The sequence below is a fragment of the Mustela nigripes genome, chromosome 13, assembly GCF_022355385.1.
Source record: "Mustela nigripes isolate SB6536 chromosome 13, MUSNIG.SB6536, whole genome shotgun sequence".
Lineage (NCBI taxonomy): Eukaryota > Metazoa > Chordata > Mammalia > Carnivora > Mustelidae > Mustela > Mustela nigripes.
Window position 1 is genome coordinate 43,806,856 of NC_081569.1, and position 19,937 is coordinate 43,826,792.

At 43.7% G+C, this 19,937-nt stretch overlaps 1 protein-coding gene across 5 annotated transcripts in view; it reads right to left on the reverse strand.

Annotated features, from left to right (window-relative positions):
• Positions 1–1,679: 1,679 nt before the first annotated feature.
• CSNK1G1 (casein kinase 1 gamma 1) overlaps positions 1,680–19,937 on the reverse strand; it is a 197,060-nt gene continuing 178,802 nt past the window's right edge. For 3 of the 5 annotated variants that reach the window (XM_059372234.1, XM_059372231.1, XM_059372232.1), the window contains 3 exons: positions 14,881–14,987; positions 11,570–11,593; positions 1,680–7,603 (listed from right to left, as the gene is read on the reverse strand). In XM_059372234.1, the coding sequence (XP_059228217.1) occupies positions 7,549–7,603; positions 11,570–11,593; positions 14,881–14,987 (186 nt within the window). In that variant the 3' untranslated portion in view covers positions 1,680–7,548. The remainder of the gene's footprint in view (positions 7,604–11,569; positions 11,594–14,880; positions 14,988–19,937) is intronic. The other 2 variants (XM_059372235.1, XM_059372233.1) reach the window with 1 other exon arrangement.

Consider the following 19,937-nt stretch of genomic DNA (forward strand, 5'->3'; position numbering starts at 1 on the left):
TAAAAAAAAAAAAAAAAGTCGGTTAAAAAAAAAAAAAAGAGTAAGACACTCACCTGACTGAGCCACCCAGGCGCTGCCAACTAACCACTTTTTTGAGCAACGAACTGTGTTGCATGTGTTGCACTTTTGTGTACATCTCCCCCAACACTCCTGCAGGGCTAAGTGTCCAACAAATATTGATTGCAATAGCATCATTAACAGGGAGGTGGGAAATCATATATATATATATATATATATATATATATATATAAGATTATATATATAATCTTAATTATATAATCATATAATTAATATAAGATTATATATCTTATATTAAGATTATATATAATATATAATTATATATAATCTATGATAAATATATAATCTTATGTTTTATATATATATATATGAAATGGCCTCAGGTTCAGTTTTCTTGACACCTCCAGGTCAGGGATAGTTGTCAGATGCTCTCACACTTGTTCCTCTCTACCACATATACACTTCATCACTGGGAGTCTCACCCAGAAAAATAAAATTACACACATCTTTCTAAAATTTAGACCTATGACATTATTAAATGTCTTTAAACCAGTTTTCAAAGATTAATATGGAAATTCTAGGTCTTCACAGCCTGAATTATAGGTAGGAATTGTTCTGTTTCAATTAGCTGAACCTGCAATTTGGTCCCTTTATGAGGTCTGGGCCAAGCTGGAATTTATGCATGGCCGCTGGCATTAACTTGTCCTTGTTAACACCAAGTTCAATATGGCCAAGGTGCAAATCTTCCATAGGTGTCTCAGATAAACACACGACATTTGCTGTTTCTAATCTTCACACCTCAATTCAGACCACCTCAATCTGGTAAAGGTTCTTCTAGGTAGAACTTCTACTTCTAGGTAGAACTGCTGCACTGACAGGATTGATCTTCCAATACCCCCATCCCCCATCATTTTTTTGGTCAGGCCTCTTTTGCCACTGACTGGTCTGATGCTAACCATAGCTACTGGGAAAAATGTTTACCAAACTATGTTTTCAACGAAAACATAGGAGCTAATGCTAAAACAGCATAAAAGCAGCCTCCTCTGTACCTCCCCCACCGCTATGGAAAAGAAAAAAAAAAAAGCCTGATGGATAAAATGTTCTAAATGTGAAGTTTTTCCTTTCATGATGAACTTAAAACATGTCTTCTGCTTACTTACCTACCATTGAAAAAACACAAAATCATTAAGTAGTAATTTAGTAACAAAAATTGTAACTAGCCAATCATGCCGATTGACAGTTGATCTGTGGCTATATATACATATCATACACACACTTGTGATTTTATAATTGCACATCATAGTTTTATCCTATCTGTATAGATGGTTAATTAGTAGAGCAGAATAACAAAGCTATCTTAACTTCCTGATGTTCTACTACCTAAGGTGTTCTACTACCTAAGAACCACAGGGATTCTGGAACCAGTTATGTGAGTCATGAATGTCAAAGTTCTGCCAGGAATATTTCAAGTGACTGACAGGACAGAGCAATGTTCAACCCAAAGGAATGAAGCAAGAATGCCAAAGTATTTTCATTCATTCATTCATTCATTATTTTCATTCATCAGCCCTGAGTCACGTCTAAGTTAATCTTGGCTGGATTCTTCGTTACAAACCAACCAGGGGAAATTAAAACCAGACAAACCAATCAACAAACCAAAATTAGTCAAGAAAGGTAAGACATTTTATTTTACATACAAAAAGGGTGCAAACGGAGTCCTTTCTTCCCCAAATTGGGGAAGAGGTATACTTAAAGATCACATTTGTGTTTTCCGTGGTGCCCTAGGAAATGGGCTACTCTGAGATAACATATCAAGACCCATTTTCCGTTGTTGTTGTTTTTTTTTTTCTTCCCCCAAAGAAGGCTACTTCCACTGCAGAGGAGTTTCTCCCAATGGTGTACAAATCTCTCCCTGGAGGAACCATTCAAATACACTTGAAATTGACATTCATGTTTAAAAATACTACAAGTTTCATTTTCACAGCTGAGCTATGTGACCAGTGCCAGGGTTTATGAAACATCACATATCTAAAATAAAACAAAAAGTTTAAAAAAAAAAGTATTTAACAATAATCAGACACATCCACACAGCAATTAAAACTGATTTCCACAGCTGATTTATACATCTAGTCTTAAAAAAATTGCAATCAAATCCCAACATCTTTTTTAAAAGTACAATGGGCAAAGATTAAAGAAACAGACAAAATAATAATATAATAAATTAGAGCATGTAATATATCCAATGGGAATTGATGAATCAACATTACTTTCCAATGGGGGGGGTGGTTATATTTTTGGTTTCATCTCTTATCTTTTCTACTGTTTACTCTTCTGCTCGATAAATGGGGCTCATTCCCAGAGCCAACTTCCTGTGACACTAATTCGAGAAGCTCACTTGTTAGTTGTTTACTTCTGAGAATATGCAGTAACACGTGTTCCCAGTGGCCTGGGCTGTAAGTCTTTATGGAAGTGAAATGCACAGATGAGAATGTGCACGAACACGTGTGCGCACACACACACACACACACACAGAGGCATACAAGTGCAACCACATACACCCATTTGTAAGTGTATTTCCCCCCAAAGAAATGGCTCATTTTTCCTGAGACATTCCTAACAGATTGACAAACCTCTTAAAGAAAGCTTTCGGTGCAAGGGCTGGCCTGGGATTTGGTCTGGAGCTCATGAAGAGGAACACTGAAAATGTCTCACCTGCCCTTAAAGAGGGGGTTTGCAGGGAAGGGGCAGTCAGGACAGCTGTCCTCGTGTGTTATCGGGATGAGTGCACTGCACCCCCCACTTATTACCATGGATAACCCTCTGCTCTGAGACATTGAAGGTGGTGATGGCACTGGAAATATGACTGTGAGGACAAAGAGGAGGAAAGTAACAAAAGAAATTCTGTCCACAGAACGAGGTTTCTTTATAACATCACGTTTGGTAACAAAACTAAAAACATATGGAGTACACGTTCACTTTTTCCTTTGTAAGCTGATCTACAAATACTGGGGTGGACTTCCTGGTTGCTTTTTAAGGAAATCTGTCAACTACTACTGTCTATATCCAGGGAACCTACTTACTATTTTGAATACAATGGAGAAACCTATTCTTTTGCACTCAGTCACCTGCAAAAGTAGTTATGAGAAACCTGTTTTTAAGACTGCTTAATTGATTGAAAACTTTCAAGATTCCTTATTTGTGGCTAAAAACTGCTCAAAACTCTGTAAACCCTCATAAGGGCCGTGGATTCCTTATTTTAAGATTCAGAAATGAAGCCACCCCTCCCCCCCCCCCCCGGCCCCCAAACAAGACAACAAAACTATAGGGATCTCTTTTCGATTCCTGCTGACCCATCACAGGGAAGACTGGGAGTCACTGGCCATCAATCTCTAGGCAGGGCTTTCCCAGAGGTCTGGAGTTGGCAAAAGCAAGAACCCCAGAGACAAGTGCCTGTTGCTCATATGGCCAATCCAGACGGGGTGCCACGTGACACTGGCTCCCTAAGGGTTGCTGGAATTCACCCACCCACCTTGGGGCAGTGGTGGGGAGGGTGGCAGTGGACTGGCAAAGGCAATGTTGGCCAGATGGTGCTCTAAGCTCCCAATCTGAGGGACTCTAGCCCTAACGTGGCTGACACTGGAGATGATATTGTCAGGGCTACTCATTGGGGATGGAAAACTGGCTTAAATATGAAAGTGGAAGAGGTGACTGGGACACACACGAAGCAGGTGGAATTGGGAGAGATGCATCAGAAGAATACGTTCCTTTGAGATGCTTTCTGGGCTGTTTTTGAGAAATGCAGGCCATGCTTGCTCACTGGGCGGGGGGACAGGGGGGATAAACTCTATCTTTTGCATACAAAAAATTTAAGGCTATGATCTTTAGTAACCACTCCAACATACATTACCATCACTGCATATTTCTGACATTAAAGATGGTTACTCGCACTGAGAATCAACACTGAATATGCACCATCAGCATACACTTCCAGTGAACTACATTGGGATAAAGAGGCAATGGACCCTCTTCTGGCTACCAGCGGGGGCTGTTTCTTTGTACTCGGAGTTCATGGACATAAATAGGCAAATCAACATCACTACTGAAAACTCCAGGAACCTGCCATCTCCTGTTGCCCCTGTGGGTCAGAGTGAAATGGAACTTGAACTGGAGGTCAGCCGCGTCCCTTGACTTGTACCTTCTTAAACTCTGTTTACTCCTAGACAGACCCAGTACAGCAGAATGTTAAGGCATCCCTGAGAGCATAGTGGCTGCTGGCACACTGCCTGCCCTTGCAGAGGAGTCCAGAGTGAGATCCCTGGGAAATGGCACGTGTGCGCCGCAAGGGTTCAACCCTTGCAACACCCGACTGCGCAGACGCAGGTCATCCTCTGGGCATACAGAAGGACCGTTTATGCCTGGCTGGATCGCTGCCCTGCCTGCCTCAATCTGCTCAGGATACAATGCCAGAGGGGCCGCAGAGCTCGGGAGAACTCCTGGTGGCATGTAGTAAGGATTTTTTTAATGAACAGATGCTGTTAGTACTTACTGCTAACTCAGGAACAACCGCAACAATCCCAAAGAAAAGATCCCTAGGCACCATGTTGAGAAATGGAGAAAGCTCAAAAAACTGCAGTGAGCGGACTGGGGTGGCTGGTGGGTGGAGGGGGTGCCCAGCCTCGGGGGCCTGGCTGAGGCACAGCGCTAAGCAAATATAGCAAACGGGTGGAGGCGGGAGCCCTGATGGGGCTGGTGGGGATGGTACTGATGGCCAAATTATTCCTTAGGTAGTCTTTTTATTCACTTTTTATTTTTCAGGAAAATCACAATAGAATCTCTGTGGGGTCTGGGACTACCTTGGAGTGCTAATGGCCTTGGAAAAATCACCATGACCCTTTGTTATGAAAATCACATACCTAGTAAGAGATTGGGGGGGGCAGAGAAAGAACAGTGCATTAGGAAGGACCCCCCCATAACTGCTTAGGTTTAAACCCCTCAAGAGCAAGCCTTTAAAAACATTAAGCCCAAAATAAAGTCACAAATCCAGCTGCAGGGGGGCCTGCCCTGAGCCAAGCTGGTCACTGCCTTTGCTTTTTTGTGGAAGCAGAGGTGGGGAGGCACTTAGTGGGTATGGAGTGCCAGGATGCTAGAGGCTTTGTCACCACTTTCCCTTGCCCTCCTTTGAGAGAGAGTCAAGGGATAAGTTAAAGATACTATACAGGAAGTTCAAGTTGCCCAAATGCCAATTGAGAAATAAGTTTCCATGATGTTGCCTTAACCACTAGGTAATATTGAAGAAGCAATAGTCAAAATCCTTGTGGAAAAGGGATGTGACACTGTGTTTCCCAGTCTGTTCTTTTAAAAACATGAAAGACCGCGATCTACACATGAGCTGAGCGGGTCTGGAGCCAGTAAAGTGATACTTCCTAGCCGAGGCCCAATGGAAAGGCTAAAGCCCAGAAACTCTGATCCATGTGACTGCTATTTTTGCTCCATGTGAAATGCATCAAGGGACTTGTCAGGACATGCCAACTACCAGAAAGTATCCCCACATCCTCCAGTCCAAAAGAGGGCCCTCCACCTCAAGCCAGAGGCACTGATTTCTGTGTTCCCCAAACCACCAGACTCAGTTGCCAGCCTCTGGTCCTCCATGGTTAGCTCTCCCTACTCCCAGACGCAAGGCCTTGCTCCCTGACGTGATTCTTTCTCCTCTATCACATCTGGAGTGAGATCACTGTTTGCAAAAGCTGCTGAGCTCAAATGAAAATTGAGCACAATGAGATTAACTCCACATATTGATGACTTTCCAAGCAGTGAATGAAGAACCAAGACCCTTCATGGTAGTAGGTTCGCTGACTACCCCACATGGGAAGGCAGACAGTGGACTGGGGAAAACATGCTCTTGATACATGGCCATCTTATTTGGAAGGAGTCTACATCCAGTTGAGAAGATAATTTCAGACCTTTCATTTCAGTATCCTTTCCCCTGGAATTTTCCAGCACCAACCAATCTTATCCTCCTGTTCACGACAGCCCCACATGCTCAGTCCTCAGCCTGCTGCTGTGGACCTGCTGGGAGATCTGTGGGTGCTTTCTAGTAAGGCAGGCCAGCCCAAATGCTATCACTCAGCTATTGGGCAGACAGTAAACACTGATTTTATTTCCTGGCCCTATGATACCAAATCCTGAGGTTCTTCTGGCAGTTGGAAGGCAGGCTCACATTCCTCCTCTTCTTGTCCACTAGTGGCAATATGGCAGTGCCTCTTTCATCACTAATCTGTCCCCCAAGTTACTATGGAAGTCACATGGCTATCTAGTTGGAAGTCCCTGGAAGTGGAGGAAACTGATTATTTCCATTTTTTTTTGTCAAGCATCTCCTTCTCCTGGTCACAGTCTGGCTTGGCTGGCTCATCCCATGTGCTGGAGAGCAAGGGTGTCCAAACTGTAGGCTGATGAGGTCAAGAGGCTCTGGTAGGGACATTCTTCAGCAGTTGAGAAGATGAATGAGTATTCAAGTATGTTTCCTTGCCAACCTGAGCGTTTACTCAGAATGACACAGAGTTTGGCTTCTTCTCTTCTGGGTGCTGCAGACCCAACTTTTTCCACTGAGCATGTCCTCTGGACCCATGTTCTCTCTGAATGGCTTGGCTGGCCCCACCCCCCTCAAAACAGAAAAAAGTAAAACTCCCAATATAACCAGACACAATATGCATCTGCCATGTTTTTTGTTAAAAAACAAAACAAAAACAAAAACAAAAACTAAAAGTGCAATAAAGTCAGTTTTTTTTTTCCTTTGCTCAGAACAATTTGCATTGTCCTACTACCATGTGGAGAACAGAGTTCGCTTGTCAAGAGAGCGAAGAATGCCAGCACGCTGGGACAGTAGACTGCAGATTTCTCACAGCTTGTGTCCAACAGTGTAACTTCATAGGAGGGAGCAGGGGAGGGAGGAACCTGCACCCCGTGGCCAGCTGGGGCTAGAGGCTGCACAGGCACAGAGGAGGAAGAAGCCACATACTGCCAGGCACACCTGGTAGCTGGAGAAGGTTCTTCTCCTGCCCAGGCCTGCCACCTTCCCCCTGCCTCCTTGGCCACACCCCCAGCCTCTGGAGATCCTTCAGCAGACAAAGCCTGTAACTCACTAGCTTTTATGCTGGAGAGGGTTGAGGGTGGGGCAAGAACCAGGAGTAAACTACGGGGGAGGGAAGAGAATAGTAGTCCTTGAGTTTTTGTGAATGACACCTTCACTGTAAACAATAGGAAGGAGAGTCAACCAGGCAGCCCCCCAAGGGCAATCAGTGGAGGAGCAGCAGCTCTGGGACCTGCTCAGAGCTTTAGGCAGGCGGGGTGGCCAATGACCTACTGGGCCCTGGCTGCCCGCACTGGCTCCTTCTGGGGGCATCTGTTTTCTTCTTTTTGGTTTGGATCTCTACCCTTCCCCACAGAGGAGTCCCTTCCAGTGAAAAGTGGCAGGAGCTGCAGGTGCAATCAAGTTAGAGTCCCCAGGGCCTGAGGACTCCTGGGAGGCACTGGTCACTTGTGGCGCTGGGCAGTCTTCTTCCTTTTCCTCTTAAAGAAACAGCAGCACCTGGAGGACAAGAACAGCGCAAGTCAGTGCGGGAGGCCTGCAGCTTCCAACAGCTTCTGCCTGCTTCTGCTTACTGCGGGGGTGGGGGATGGCTTTCCCCCCTGGCACCCACCCACAGGGCCACCCGTGTCTGCGGTGCACACACTGGAAGCAGTGGGCAGTGTCTGCCAGGAGAGCCAAAGGGAACAGCTGTTTGATCTCAATCTGCAGCCACCAAACCTCATCATCCAGAGGCTACAGGCTAGGCAGGGCCAAAACAGGCATCTTTGGAAGGAGGCTTGTTTCCCAGTCTCCCACTCAGCCCACAGAGCTCATCTTTTCTAGAACAAGGCTGGGGGTCCTCAGGGCTGCCAAAGACAGAGAGCAAAATGATTTCATGCAGCTGCAGTAGCCAGCAGGTATGGAGCTAAACTGAGGCAGACAAATCCCCCACAAAATCTGACTGCATCTCTAGAGGGACCTCATGATGTTGCCAGTGCAGGATTCCGGATTCTCTCCATCCCACAGCCTCATCTCCACTCTCACCCAACCCAAGCAGGCAGGAGGAGCCCCGAATCTAGTGAGACCTGTGAGCCCAGATCCTCTGACTGAAATCAGCACAGCCGACTGTCTGCTTGGAGGGGACTGGTACCACAGCCCAGGCGCTGACCCTCGACAAGTGAATGGCTGCAGGGTCCTCAACATAGCTCCTGAGCCTGGTGCTGCGGCACCAGACAGGGCTAGAGGGCTGGCCCTTGTGTAGGGTGGAAGTCAGGGCCTGCTCCCTTCCCCTGCCCTCCATGTGCTGCTCCCTCGGGCAACAGCCACGGTTCCAGCACCGCCCTGAGCCCCAGCATCGCCTCCTACTCCTGTCACTGGAAAGGGGAGCAGCTCTCACTGAGGCAGTGACTAAGTCTAGGAGGGGGTGATGAGGGCAGTGGCATGGCTGGTGCAAGAGACAGGTCCTTCCCAGGAAGCCGACATGTGGGAAATGAGGATGGGAGGGCCAGAAGGTGTGGATGAGTCAAAGATGCCAGATGGTAGAGGGGGGAGTCAAGTTGCAAACTTGACCCTTGAAAGGAAGGCTTTTTGGAGAAAAGTCTCTGGTTCTCCTCCTTAAATCCCTCTGGGTTTAATGCTAGGGCCATTCATATGAAAAGGAAAAACTGTTGCTTACTTCCCATGCCCCAAAATTCTCCGCTGTAGCTAAGATTCTTTCAGTTTTCAGTCTGACCCCTTGGTACTTCGACACCCAAAGGACAGGTTATTAAAAATTTGGAGGTCTCTTAGAATGCAGAAACAGACATTTTATACAGGTAATGATAACCTTTAACCATATCTAGATGTATCAAATGTGACCTTAAGGAGGTCTTAAAAAAGCTTTTCTGAGGGTATCAATGGCTTTTGTGAAATACTATTTTAAGTTAATTTATTTATGTAATCTCTACTGCCAGCATGGGCTCAAACTCATGACCCCAAGAGCAAGCACCACATGCTCTTCCAACTGAGCCCACCAGGTACCCCATAAAATACTGTTAATGGGTGTGAATATAGTCACTAAACAAACGGTAGGTGTATTTGCAGACTGAATAAATTCTTTTAAATAAAAATGACCAATGCTTTCAATTATTTAAGATGGTTTTCTCCCAGGAGGAGGCTTTAAAAAAAAATGGTCTTTTTCTATTATATATGTTTTAGAAAATGGACATTTCCAAGTTGAAGGTCCTGAAATTAACATTAAACAAGGCAAATTAAATTTCATGAGGGCACCAGTACTTCAACAGAGCTACCTATTCCCTATTAACAATGATTTTCAGAGACATCATTAACATTTAAGTCAATCTCTATTCTTCTTTCTTTTGGGGGGGGGGTGCTAAAATGAGGATTTTGTGTTTTTAATAGGAACAATCACAATGAAGTCCAAAATACTATTTTGGTCCACTTCAAATTATACTATTTCATTTTACCTCCTTCAAGGCAAATCCTAAGAATTAACGTCTGCTTACAAGCACATCATAACCTGACATGCTGTGCTGAATTTGCCTGACCAGAGGGGAATGTGAGCTGTGGTTTTCAGGCCTGGATGAATTTTGGCTAGTTACTATAGTTAATGCTTCAGCAGTAGCAGAAGCTTTTCTTAATTCTAACCCCAAGGAAATAGGCCCCACAATCTGTTCTTCGACCCTCGAGTTTCTGTGGTTACTATTGGCAACAGGGCCTGTTAAACTGGGTCAGACCCCAGACCAAGCCCACTGACTAATTCCATACAGACATCTTATTCTCTGAAGAGAAGGAAGGTGCGTGATGAACCCTTCTTATGTCGTAGGTTTTCTTCCAGTTGATTCTTTGATTGGATGACCAGAAGTTCTTAACATGCTGGAGTCAGAATCAGTCCATTCTCCTTGGTCCCAAGCCACCACGTGCTCTTTCCCCAGACCTGTGAGCCACTACCTCGCCTATACTGCACTCTTGCTACATCCTGGCCCTCTCCCCATCTGCTACCCCTTTGCCACTCATCTCTTCTTGAGTGTTCTTTTACATACTTCCCTTGCTCTCATGCCTGGCTCAGGCCCCACCATATCAGTGAAGTCTTCCTGTCCATAGTGACCGCTTGGGAGACAACAACAATTGTCCTGGAGAACTACTTGTCCTTTCAAGTATATATGTCTTATATCTACAGCTAGGTGGCACCTAAGCTTTTTGGAGCACCTAAGCCAGATGGTACCTAAGCTCTTGGGGAACCCCCTAGACTTCCAAGCAGGCTCTGTATTTGCATTCAGAATTATGCGACTGACTTCTCACAGGAAAAAATAGACTATGACAATGTCAAATTTACACAGACATGTTTGTTAGATTAAACAGGCCAAATGTGCTCCTCAGTACCATAAGACTACAAAGTCTATTTCCATTAAACCCATTTGTTATCTTCCACATAGCCCTGTCCCTGGGGAACCCTGTAGGCAACTTGGCTTAGACCGCCTGGGGTTCAGAAACCGGTGTCCAACCCAGTCCCCGAAGACAAATAGAAACAAGGTGATCACAAAGTCCAGCAGGCTGTTATCACCATGTAGAACACAACCCCATGCATGCAGACGATGTGGGGGGGTTCTCATTCCAGACCACAACAGACCAACTCGCTCAGGAGCATCTGGAAGGCCACAGGCAGCAGCTAAGAAGAAAGCTGGAGAGAGGGCTCTTTCCTGTAGCAAGAATGTGCCTCACTGAATGTGGACTCTTTAGGGCTTCCCCTTCCACATAGCTCCTGTTGTTCCTAAGAAGGCATTCAAGGAACCTTCTCCAGGAGTTGGAAAAGAGAGGCTTCAATATTGCATTAGCTGAGTCAGCCCTTGACCTACTGAATGTACTCTGACAGGAAAAAAAAGAAAAAGACAATAAACGAAAAACAAACAAACAAAAAAACCCAAAACAACAACAACAAAATGTCCATTTCTCCCCCCAAGAAGGAGCTCTTTTTGAAAGACTCATTATACAGATGAAAGAACCAGCTGAATCAAAAGGGAAAGTCACAGATTTTTTGCAAAGCAGCCAATTTCCAGGTGAGGGACCAAGCTACAGAATGTGAGATTATCTGGCAACAACTGACATTGTGAATGATAATCTAAACAACTGATATAGTAACCCTGTCCTCCTGCTCCTGTCCCTCTCTGATTATCTCTGATCTATTAATTTGGGAGACAATTCACTCAGCTAAAAATAGAAAGGTAATTCTGGATACTGTGGGATATTGTTTTGACAGGAGACGACAGTGATGAGATGGGTTTGAAAGGAAAGAAGGAACAGATCAATTCCTGGGTGTAGGCCTGCCCCATCCCCACCTTGTGGATCTAGTTCCCCAGTCTGGGTGGTTATTGCACAAGGTGGCGTATGGAAGCCATTCAGTGTTCCTAAGGCATTTTGTTTGGCTTTGCCAGTCCCAGCCCAGTCTGGTCCGCTCCCCTAGCATGTGGACTGGAGAGAGGGACTCACCACAGGTTGAGCATTTTCAGGCAGCTACAGAGTGTGTAAAGAGAAAAACACAGAAAGGAAGAGAGAAAGAGAGATATTAGTCCACAGAGGTGAGATGGAAGCGACTCCCTGTGAGCCATGCAAACATGCAGTATGTGTATGTGTTTCGTTTCCTCCTCTGTTGAGGTACGGTGAGTACGCCCAGGCCACTTGGCCCCCATGCTAAGGAGGAGGGGGCAGGTGCCTGACAGAAGCATAGAGGAGGGAGCTGGGTATCTCAGTGAGGGAAAAGGTAAAACAGAAAGAACCTCAGAGTGGGTTTTCCTGGGCAATTTCCAGAAAGGTAGCAGGAGAAAGAGGAAACAATCCTGCTCTAAGAATTGAATCAAGCACCAAGTGAGCCATTTTGGTTCCCACACAAAGTTTTACTGTACAATGTTAGGCTGACCTCCCAACTATTTTGAGGGAAAGAGAAGTCCTTAGTCTTTCCAGAATTCCAACATGCCTGACCAAAGCAGCTGGCAGTTAGCTATCCCCCTAGAGGAGGGGGGAAAGGCTTCACCCACCCTTTATTTTAGTAGGAAATGAAGCAGCAAGAAGGGTCACTGCTCTGGACTAAGGTATAACTGCCAGGAGAAGGGCCTACATCCCATTCTTGTTAATTCCCAGGAGAAACTGCTAAGTTATATTTGGTAACTAACCAAAAACTCCTATTTTTACCCTAACAAAAAGCTGTCTTGCCTCACCACCCTTCCAATCATATTTAAACAAGGACATGTGTCCTATAACCAGAAGAAAAGGGCAGTTAGATATTCATTTCGTAAACAGAACAAAAACCAAGACCCTGTTATATCTCTCCTCCTTTACACAAAACAAGCTGGGTGAGGAACCCAAACTCAAAAACTTGGAAGGGAAGGTTTCACATATCTCCCCAGTCCCTGGATGAATCTTAACAGAGGCAACAGCCCTCTTTTTCCCACAAGCAGGCTGCATGGACAAATGGCATCACAGCTGCGTGCAATGAGGGGTTGTTTGGGACATCTTGTGCTTCTCTAGCTGTGACTTCTTCCCATGAAAATGATCGAGCAGGTGGATTCACGGCTACCCCCTCCCTCCAAAACATAGAGACGGCCAAGAAGAAACACACATGGTTGTGCTGACAGTTCCCTGGGCAAGATGGATTGGTAGCTCACGAAATCACTGGGGGAATCAGCACACAAAATGCCCTAAGCTTTGAGCTTTTGGATGACATTTGGTCAAAGACAACTGCTCCCTCCTGGTTTCCACACATTTCTGAAGGCCCAAACCTAGAACTAGTGGCAAAGAGGCACAGCAGTCCTTTTAACTAAATGGGAAGACGTTAAACATTCTTCATCACATCTTAGAGTTTAGAATATTCCAGAACAGAATTCACCGCATTGCAACCTGTTTGTGTGAACAGCCCCCTCTTTTACACACAGGACACAAACACCATACTCACATACACAATCAGTGTACACATTTACCAAAACGAAATGAGAGAATGGGTTCAAAAGATAAACCTATACAGGACACACCAGAAGACGAAAGCCCATTCAATCTTGGTATTCAAAGTACACTAATAAATCCAGAACTAAATGCCTGGCCTTCAAAGTAATAGCCACGACATGAACTGGGAGTGAGGTGGGGGTGGGAATGGGTATAGCCATCTTTCAAGGCCAGACAGTGTTTAAATCAGAACATGTTTAATGTCCTGATTCCTAACCTTGGCCATACATTCAAATCATCTGAACTTTAAAATTTCCTGATGCTCAGGCCATAATCCCAGATAAAAGCAGAATCTCTGGGACCAGCGTTCAGATATACGTATTTTCTAACATGCCCCAGGTGATTCCAAAGTGCAGACAAGGTTGAGAACCCAGAGGACAGGAAGTACTATACTGTTTATTTCGGAGAATGAAGTTTTGTCACAGAAGCTGGAAAAACTGTGAGTACTATTAAAATCTCCAAAGTCTCTGAGACCAGAGAGCATGTTTCCTTACTAAAAATGGTCTCTCCCTGGCATTAAAAACTGCCCCTGCCTTCCTTGCTCATAAGAGCCCTCTAGAAACCAGGAGAGGAGCATCTGAAGCTATCTGCAGTCAGCAGGGACTTGACAAGAGAGAGTCCAAGTCATCCTTGAGTTGTTCTTTACCTACTGGGTAGGAATCCCCAAATCCTGGCTTTCTGAGGAAAGGACCTCTTGGAAGCAAAGTGAGCTTATCATACAGATGGGCAGGGGAGCAGAGGAGTGGGCAGGGGACAAGTATGCAAAGTGTAGCCCGAAGAGAGAATGCAGTTCTCGAATGGCCTCCCACCACTTTATACCCAGAGGTGTAAGCATGTTCTGGCGGGTACTGAGGTCACCTGGCGCTCAAGAGAGCACCTGGGACACAGTGTCACTATTCGTATGTTGTCTGCTTCTGAGAACAAGATACTGGGATAGCCTGAATGTTCTCAAAGGGTTTCTAAGAAAGGTCATCCATATCAGGCTTGGCAGCAGTTACTGATTTGTAAAGGACTTCTCTCTCCCTACCTCATATCTTCTTGGAGTTTCAGCCTGGATTGGAATTTGGGATGGGGCAAAAAGGGAAAGAAGTGATAGAAACACTGCTTTAGCAGTAGACTTGGCAGTTATTCCCCCTTCTACCCCAAATGCTAAGAGTTTAACCACACGCCATGCAGAGAGCACCAAGGGGCTGGTGGTATAGGTAGGGCAACACATTCACAGGCAAGAGAAGCAGAAAAGAGAGTGGACTCACTCCTCCCCAATAGTGTGATTTCCTCTCCTCCCAAAGCTCTTCCTCACAGGTAGAGACTATCTTGCCTGACTAATCAGAGTCTCTCTGATTCCAGAATCATTTAAGTGAGAACATAATTGGTCCTAAAACTCTTGCTCCAGGACTACACATGCAGAGTTCTTAGCCAAGAACCAGGCATCAAATGCTGTTCAGTATGGTCCATGATTTCAGATAAGCAGATTTTTCTCCGTATCCCACAGGGAGCAAGAAGCTCAAGGGACCCAAGAGGCTCATGACTACTATCCGTTTTAGCTCTTATACCACAATTCTTTTAGTTCACTAGGTCTTTTGCCCCATGTGGACTAGAAAAATGTGATGATCTTCCCAGAAATCACAGCTAAAGAAGGGCAGAAGCAGCCTTCAGGTACCATGCAAAAAAATAAAACAGTCAAAGGAAGAAAGCTGAGGACACAAGCATGAGAAATCCAGTCTGAGATGAGCAGCACACAGAAAGGAAAAGATAGAAGACTTTTCAACCTAGGACACAAGAGCCCCCATGAAAGATGAACGTACTTAGCTTCCTCGACTACCTCCACCTCGGCATGAGCTGTGATTGGTGCATTGGAGTGGGCTCCCGTGGGGTCATCAACATTCAGCTCTCCGTTGGTTGAGCTAACCACCTGAAACAGAAAAATGGGAGTGTGATGGACGCCATGGCAATAGGAGCCTCCTGCCAGCACCAGAGAGGATCCCTAGGGGAGATCTAGTCTCTAACTTAGGTACTAACCAGGCAGTGTCTGGAATGCTTGTCTTCCTGAGCTGAGGGGCCAAATGTCCTCATTTAGGTCAGGTTCCCAGGACCGTATCATGTGAGAACACAAAATGCAATGACATAATCATGTAACAGTAGCTTCCACACTGAATGTGTACTCTGTGTCGGCACTCTGCTACACTGTGTGTGTAAATTTAATCTTCACAAAAAGCCTGTGAAAGAGGTCATGTTAACTTGCTTTAATTCTACTACTCTCAGTTTCTTATGCTAGAATTATAAATAGACTCAGGGATGATGTTGAAAAAAATTTCTAAAAAGGAAATCAATAGTGGGCATCAGAAACTATAAGCAATCACACTTTCCTTCAGGAATTTCTTCACGGCTTTGACCACTGGTTTCAAGTTACTCAAACAACAAGAGTGCCACATCCTCTCTGCTGAGAGGGCAGACGGTAAGGAAACGCTTTCTTTTGGAAGACCAGTGTTATTTCAACAACCTTTATTTCAGGTTCACGGTCATCCCATTTCTCACTGATGGTCCCCGAATTGTAACTGAAGGCTCTCACTCCTGTCATCTGGTTAATGTGGACCCGATCAGGCTTCTCTTGCTTGTGCAGCTGCTTCTGTCACTTGGTTTCATTTCCAGCACATGATTCCTGCTTATGTGGGTGCTGGGAAGTGGGAAAAGGGACCCCGCTGGACAAACCACTCTGCTGTTAAAGACCTTGGCTGAAACATGGGAGAGAACCACAAAATAGGATAAATGGTTCAGATATCACATACCCTTGGGTAAGTAACTTCATCTACTTGAGATGGTTTCTTATAGGCTGATGTGAGAATTACACAAGCAAATGCACCAGATGGCGTTTGGGAGGATACCTGGCACCCGACACGGTACCAGAGCACACAAAGTAACTAAGATATGGGTTCCAGGGTTAGTCAGCCCTGGGTGAGAACCCTAGCTCCACCACTTACTTGCCGTGGGTCCTTGGGCAAGATCTGCAATCTTTCTGTGCCTGAGCTTCCTAAGTTCAATGGGGAAACAATGCAGCTTACCCCTAACAGGGTTACTGTGCAGACAATGTACATCAAGTCTTCAGCCCCATGCCATGGTACATCGTAATGGCTCAGTAAGTGTTCATACTACTGTTATTCTCCCTCCATAAGCGTTTAGTCTTATCTCCCTCTTGATCTGGGGTCCTTACCAGCAGCTTATTTGAAAAAAAATTCAAGAACAGTCATGAAAAGGAAGGCAGGAGGAAATGTGTTGAGAAAGGGCCCTTTGGGGTACTTACATAAAGAATAAAGGGCACACAAGGTAAACACTACTTAGCAGCAGTCTCTACTTACCATTATTTCTAAACCAGAAATATTTATTGTTCTTATAATACATGCTTAAAATAATTTAAACAATGCTATATGGTTAGTCAAAGAAAACTACAACATTCAATTTGGACTTACCTAAGGGATCTGATCAAATTTACCATCTCTCATTAATGGAACCACTCAACCTTATTTATCTCCTGATATGACATAATAAATATTATATAACATTATCTATGTAATAGTCTTCCAAAAAAAAAAAAAGCTTTATCTGAATCTAAGTATGATGGACAAAAAAAAAAAAAAAAAAAAAAACCCCCAAAAAAAAACAGACAAACCCAAAATATGGGACTTTCTATAAAACAGCAAGCCTGGACTCTTCAAAAAAGACTTCTCCGAAAATTTTAACACAGGGCTAAGTGTTACGGACTAAAAGAAATTAAGCAAATAAGAGACTGAAAGAAACTAATGGGGCATAAGAACTAAATGCCAATGCATACCTCGATTAGGTCCTGTACCCTATAAAATTAATCTGGGGCACAACTGGAAATGTGATAAGGACTGAAGATTAGATATTACGGAATTATTATTCAATTTCTTAGATACAATGATGGTATTGGTTACATGAGAGAATATCTTTTTTTTTTTTTTTTTAAAGATTTATTTATTTATTTGACAGAGAGAAATCCCAAGTAGACAGAGAGGCAGCCAGAGAGAGAGAGAGAGAGGGAAGCAGGCTCCCTGCTGAGCAGAGAGCCCGATACGGGACTCGATCCCAGGACCCTGAGATCATGACCCGAGCTGAAGGCAGCGGCTTAATCCACTGAGCCACCCAGGCGCCCCAGAATATCTTTGTTCTTAGGACATGTGGACTAAAGTATTGTGAGATAAAATGCAATGATGTTTACAGACTACTTTCAGATACTTTAGCACCCCCCCCCATACACCACCACCACAGAAAGAAAGATGTGGCAAAATCTTAATAATCATTCATCTACGTTAAGGATACATCACTACCACCACCACCATTAACTACTACATAAATTTGAAAATTTCAAGATAAGAACATAAGGCAATAAGCAGCAAAACCGAAATATGAGTAAAGATTTACAGATTAGAGAAGCACAGCTCCTCATGTGAATGCTGTCCCGTTAACTTCCTTAGCCTACACTTATTTCCTGGGGCACATTCTGGCTGCATGCTGGAGAGCATGCTTGTAAATTCATTCCGCCAGCACAGGGGCTAGAGGAGAAAACACTGTAAGTTTCTCAGTGAACAACTCAGGAACTAGACAAGATGTTAAAGAAAATGTTTTGGCTTCTACTGAGACAAAGCAGGAGTCAGCAAGAGTCACCACTACCAGCTGCTTGATGACTTTGGGTCACGGCTCCTGTCCACAGTGTTTCACAGGTTGAAGGCTCTCTAATTCCTCTTTGCTACGAACTGCCACTTGGCCTAAAAGCAATGTCCTTGGGCAATCTAAGGAAGTGCAGGTATTCACTGAATACCTGAATCTCTGAATGAGATTAAGGTAAAGTGCTATTTTAAACTTTAGTCCTTAATATTAGTAACATCTCTTTTAATAAGTTAATATTTTAAGTAAAAAATTTGAGTTACTAAACCCCATTTTTCAAAACATGACCATGAAGAAAAATAAGAGTTATATACCAAAGGAAGCAATACTTTAGTGGACAGTCAACATATCAATCCTCCTTCTCACAACTAACATATGTGGTAGTTCTGTACTTCAGCTTCCCTATCTGTAAAATGGGCATATTACTGACCTCAACAAGAATTGTAATTAAAAATTATAAAGATTTGAGCAAAGTAAATATTAGTTAATAGTTGAATGTCATTCTTGGGGTGCCTGGGTGGCTCAGTGGGTTAAAGCCTCTGCCTTCGGCTTAGGTATGATCCTGGGATCGAGCCCTGCATTGGACTCTCTGCTCATCAGGAAGCCTGCTTCCTCCTCTCTCTCTGCCTGCTTGTGATCTCCATCTGTCAAATAAATAAATATAATCTTAAAAAAAAATAGTTGAATGTCATTCTTAAGTCTCATGTCTTTGCCTGGTCCTGAAACTTTCTAGGTATTTCCTATATATTTTAATTTAAACAACTTTGGGGTCATCTTTTTGAAAGAGAAAAATATACTGCCTTCTTGAATTTAGATCTTCCCCATGTGGAGGACTTGTGGAAACAGTGGCAGAATGGGAACCATGAGGATGGGGCAGGGGGCCTGCCTATTAAACAGGTTAGAATGGGAGTGTCCACGTGCCTTACTAAAGCAAACTCTTCTCATCTTGGTGCTCTGTATTTCCTACCATGTGCTCTGCTGGTCATTCAGGTAGGCTAAGCACGGTCTGACCACATTATCTTTGGGAAATGAGATGACTTGAAAATATGTGGCATCTGTTGTGTTAGGAAAGTATGGCTGATTTGGTTTGCAAAAAGCATAGCCTTTATGAGTATACACAAACTGTGGCTACAATGAGAGAGGCAGATATCCTGAGGAGCACCAGAGCTTAATGTAATCTTAGGGAAACGGTACACGTGCCTATCCCCTACCCAAGTGTCAAGGAAGCTTGCAAAACTAAGTTTATAGGGAGTAGAGGGAGGCTGCATTTTCCAAAAGTGCCGCCAGAGACTCTAATCAACTCCAATTTTAAAGACAACCCCTCACAATGGACAATTAGGAAGCACTATCTAAATGAGCACCTCTGTGTTCCAGGAATACAAATCTAGTAAACTGTCCAGATGTGGTTGATTATGGAGGTATTTTCCTTTTAAAATATTTAATCTTTACATTGTTCCCTAATGAAAAAGCATGTTTACTGTAAAAAATTAGAATATTAAAAAAGACTATATAAAAAGTGCAAGTTTCCGAGATGACATCACATGGACATGACTAGTAGGAAATTCAGTATATTTTCCTTGAGAACAAGGTTGTGCAAAGCATTTACATAACAAGACAAGTAGTAAATACTTTAGGCTTTGTGGACTATACAGTCTGTGGTAACTACTCAACTCTGGCATGAAAGCAGACATCCACAATATATAAACAAATGAGCATGCTTATGTTCTAATAAAACTTCATAAAAACAGGCAGAAGATAGGATTTGGCCCATTGGTTGTATTGGTCCTCCCATACTCTACATCGTTTCTTTTTTTTCTTCTGTATACACTAACATATGTATATGTTAACCCCCATATATATGTATATACTTATGTATAATATATAAAATATATGTTAATAATGTACAATATAAACAATATATTGTATATTAATATATTATATGTGTATTTATATATTATATACAAATACATAATATATATAACTATATTTATATATATTTTTCATCTATGTGTGAAAATAAAAATAGGGCCAAATTTCATATATTGTTTTACAACTTGGTTTTTGTTTCTTTTTTAAAAGGATTTTTATTTGACAGAGGGAGTGACAGCGAGAGAGGGAACACAGGCGGGGGAGTGGGAGAGGAGAAGCAGGGTTGGCAGGGCTTGGTCCCAGGAACCTGGGA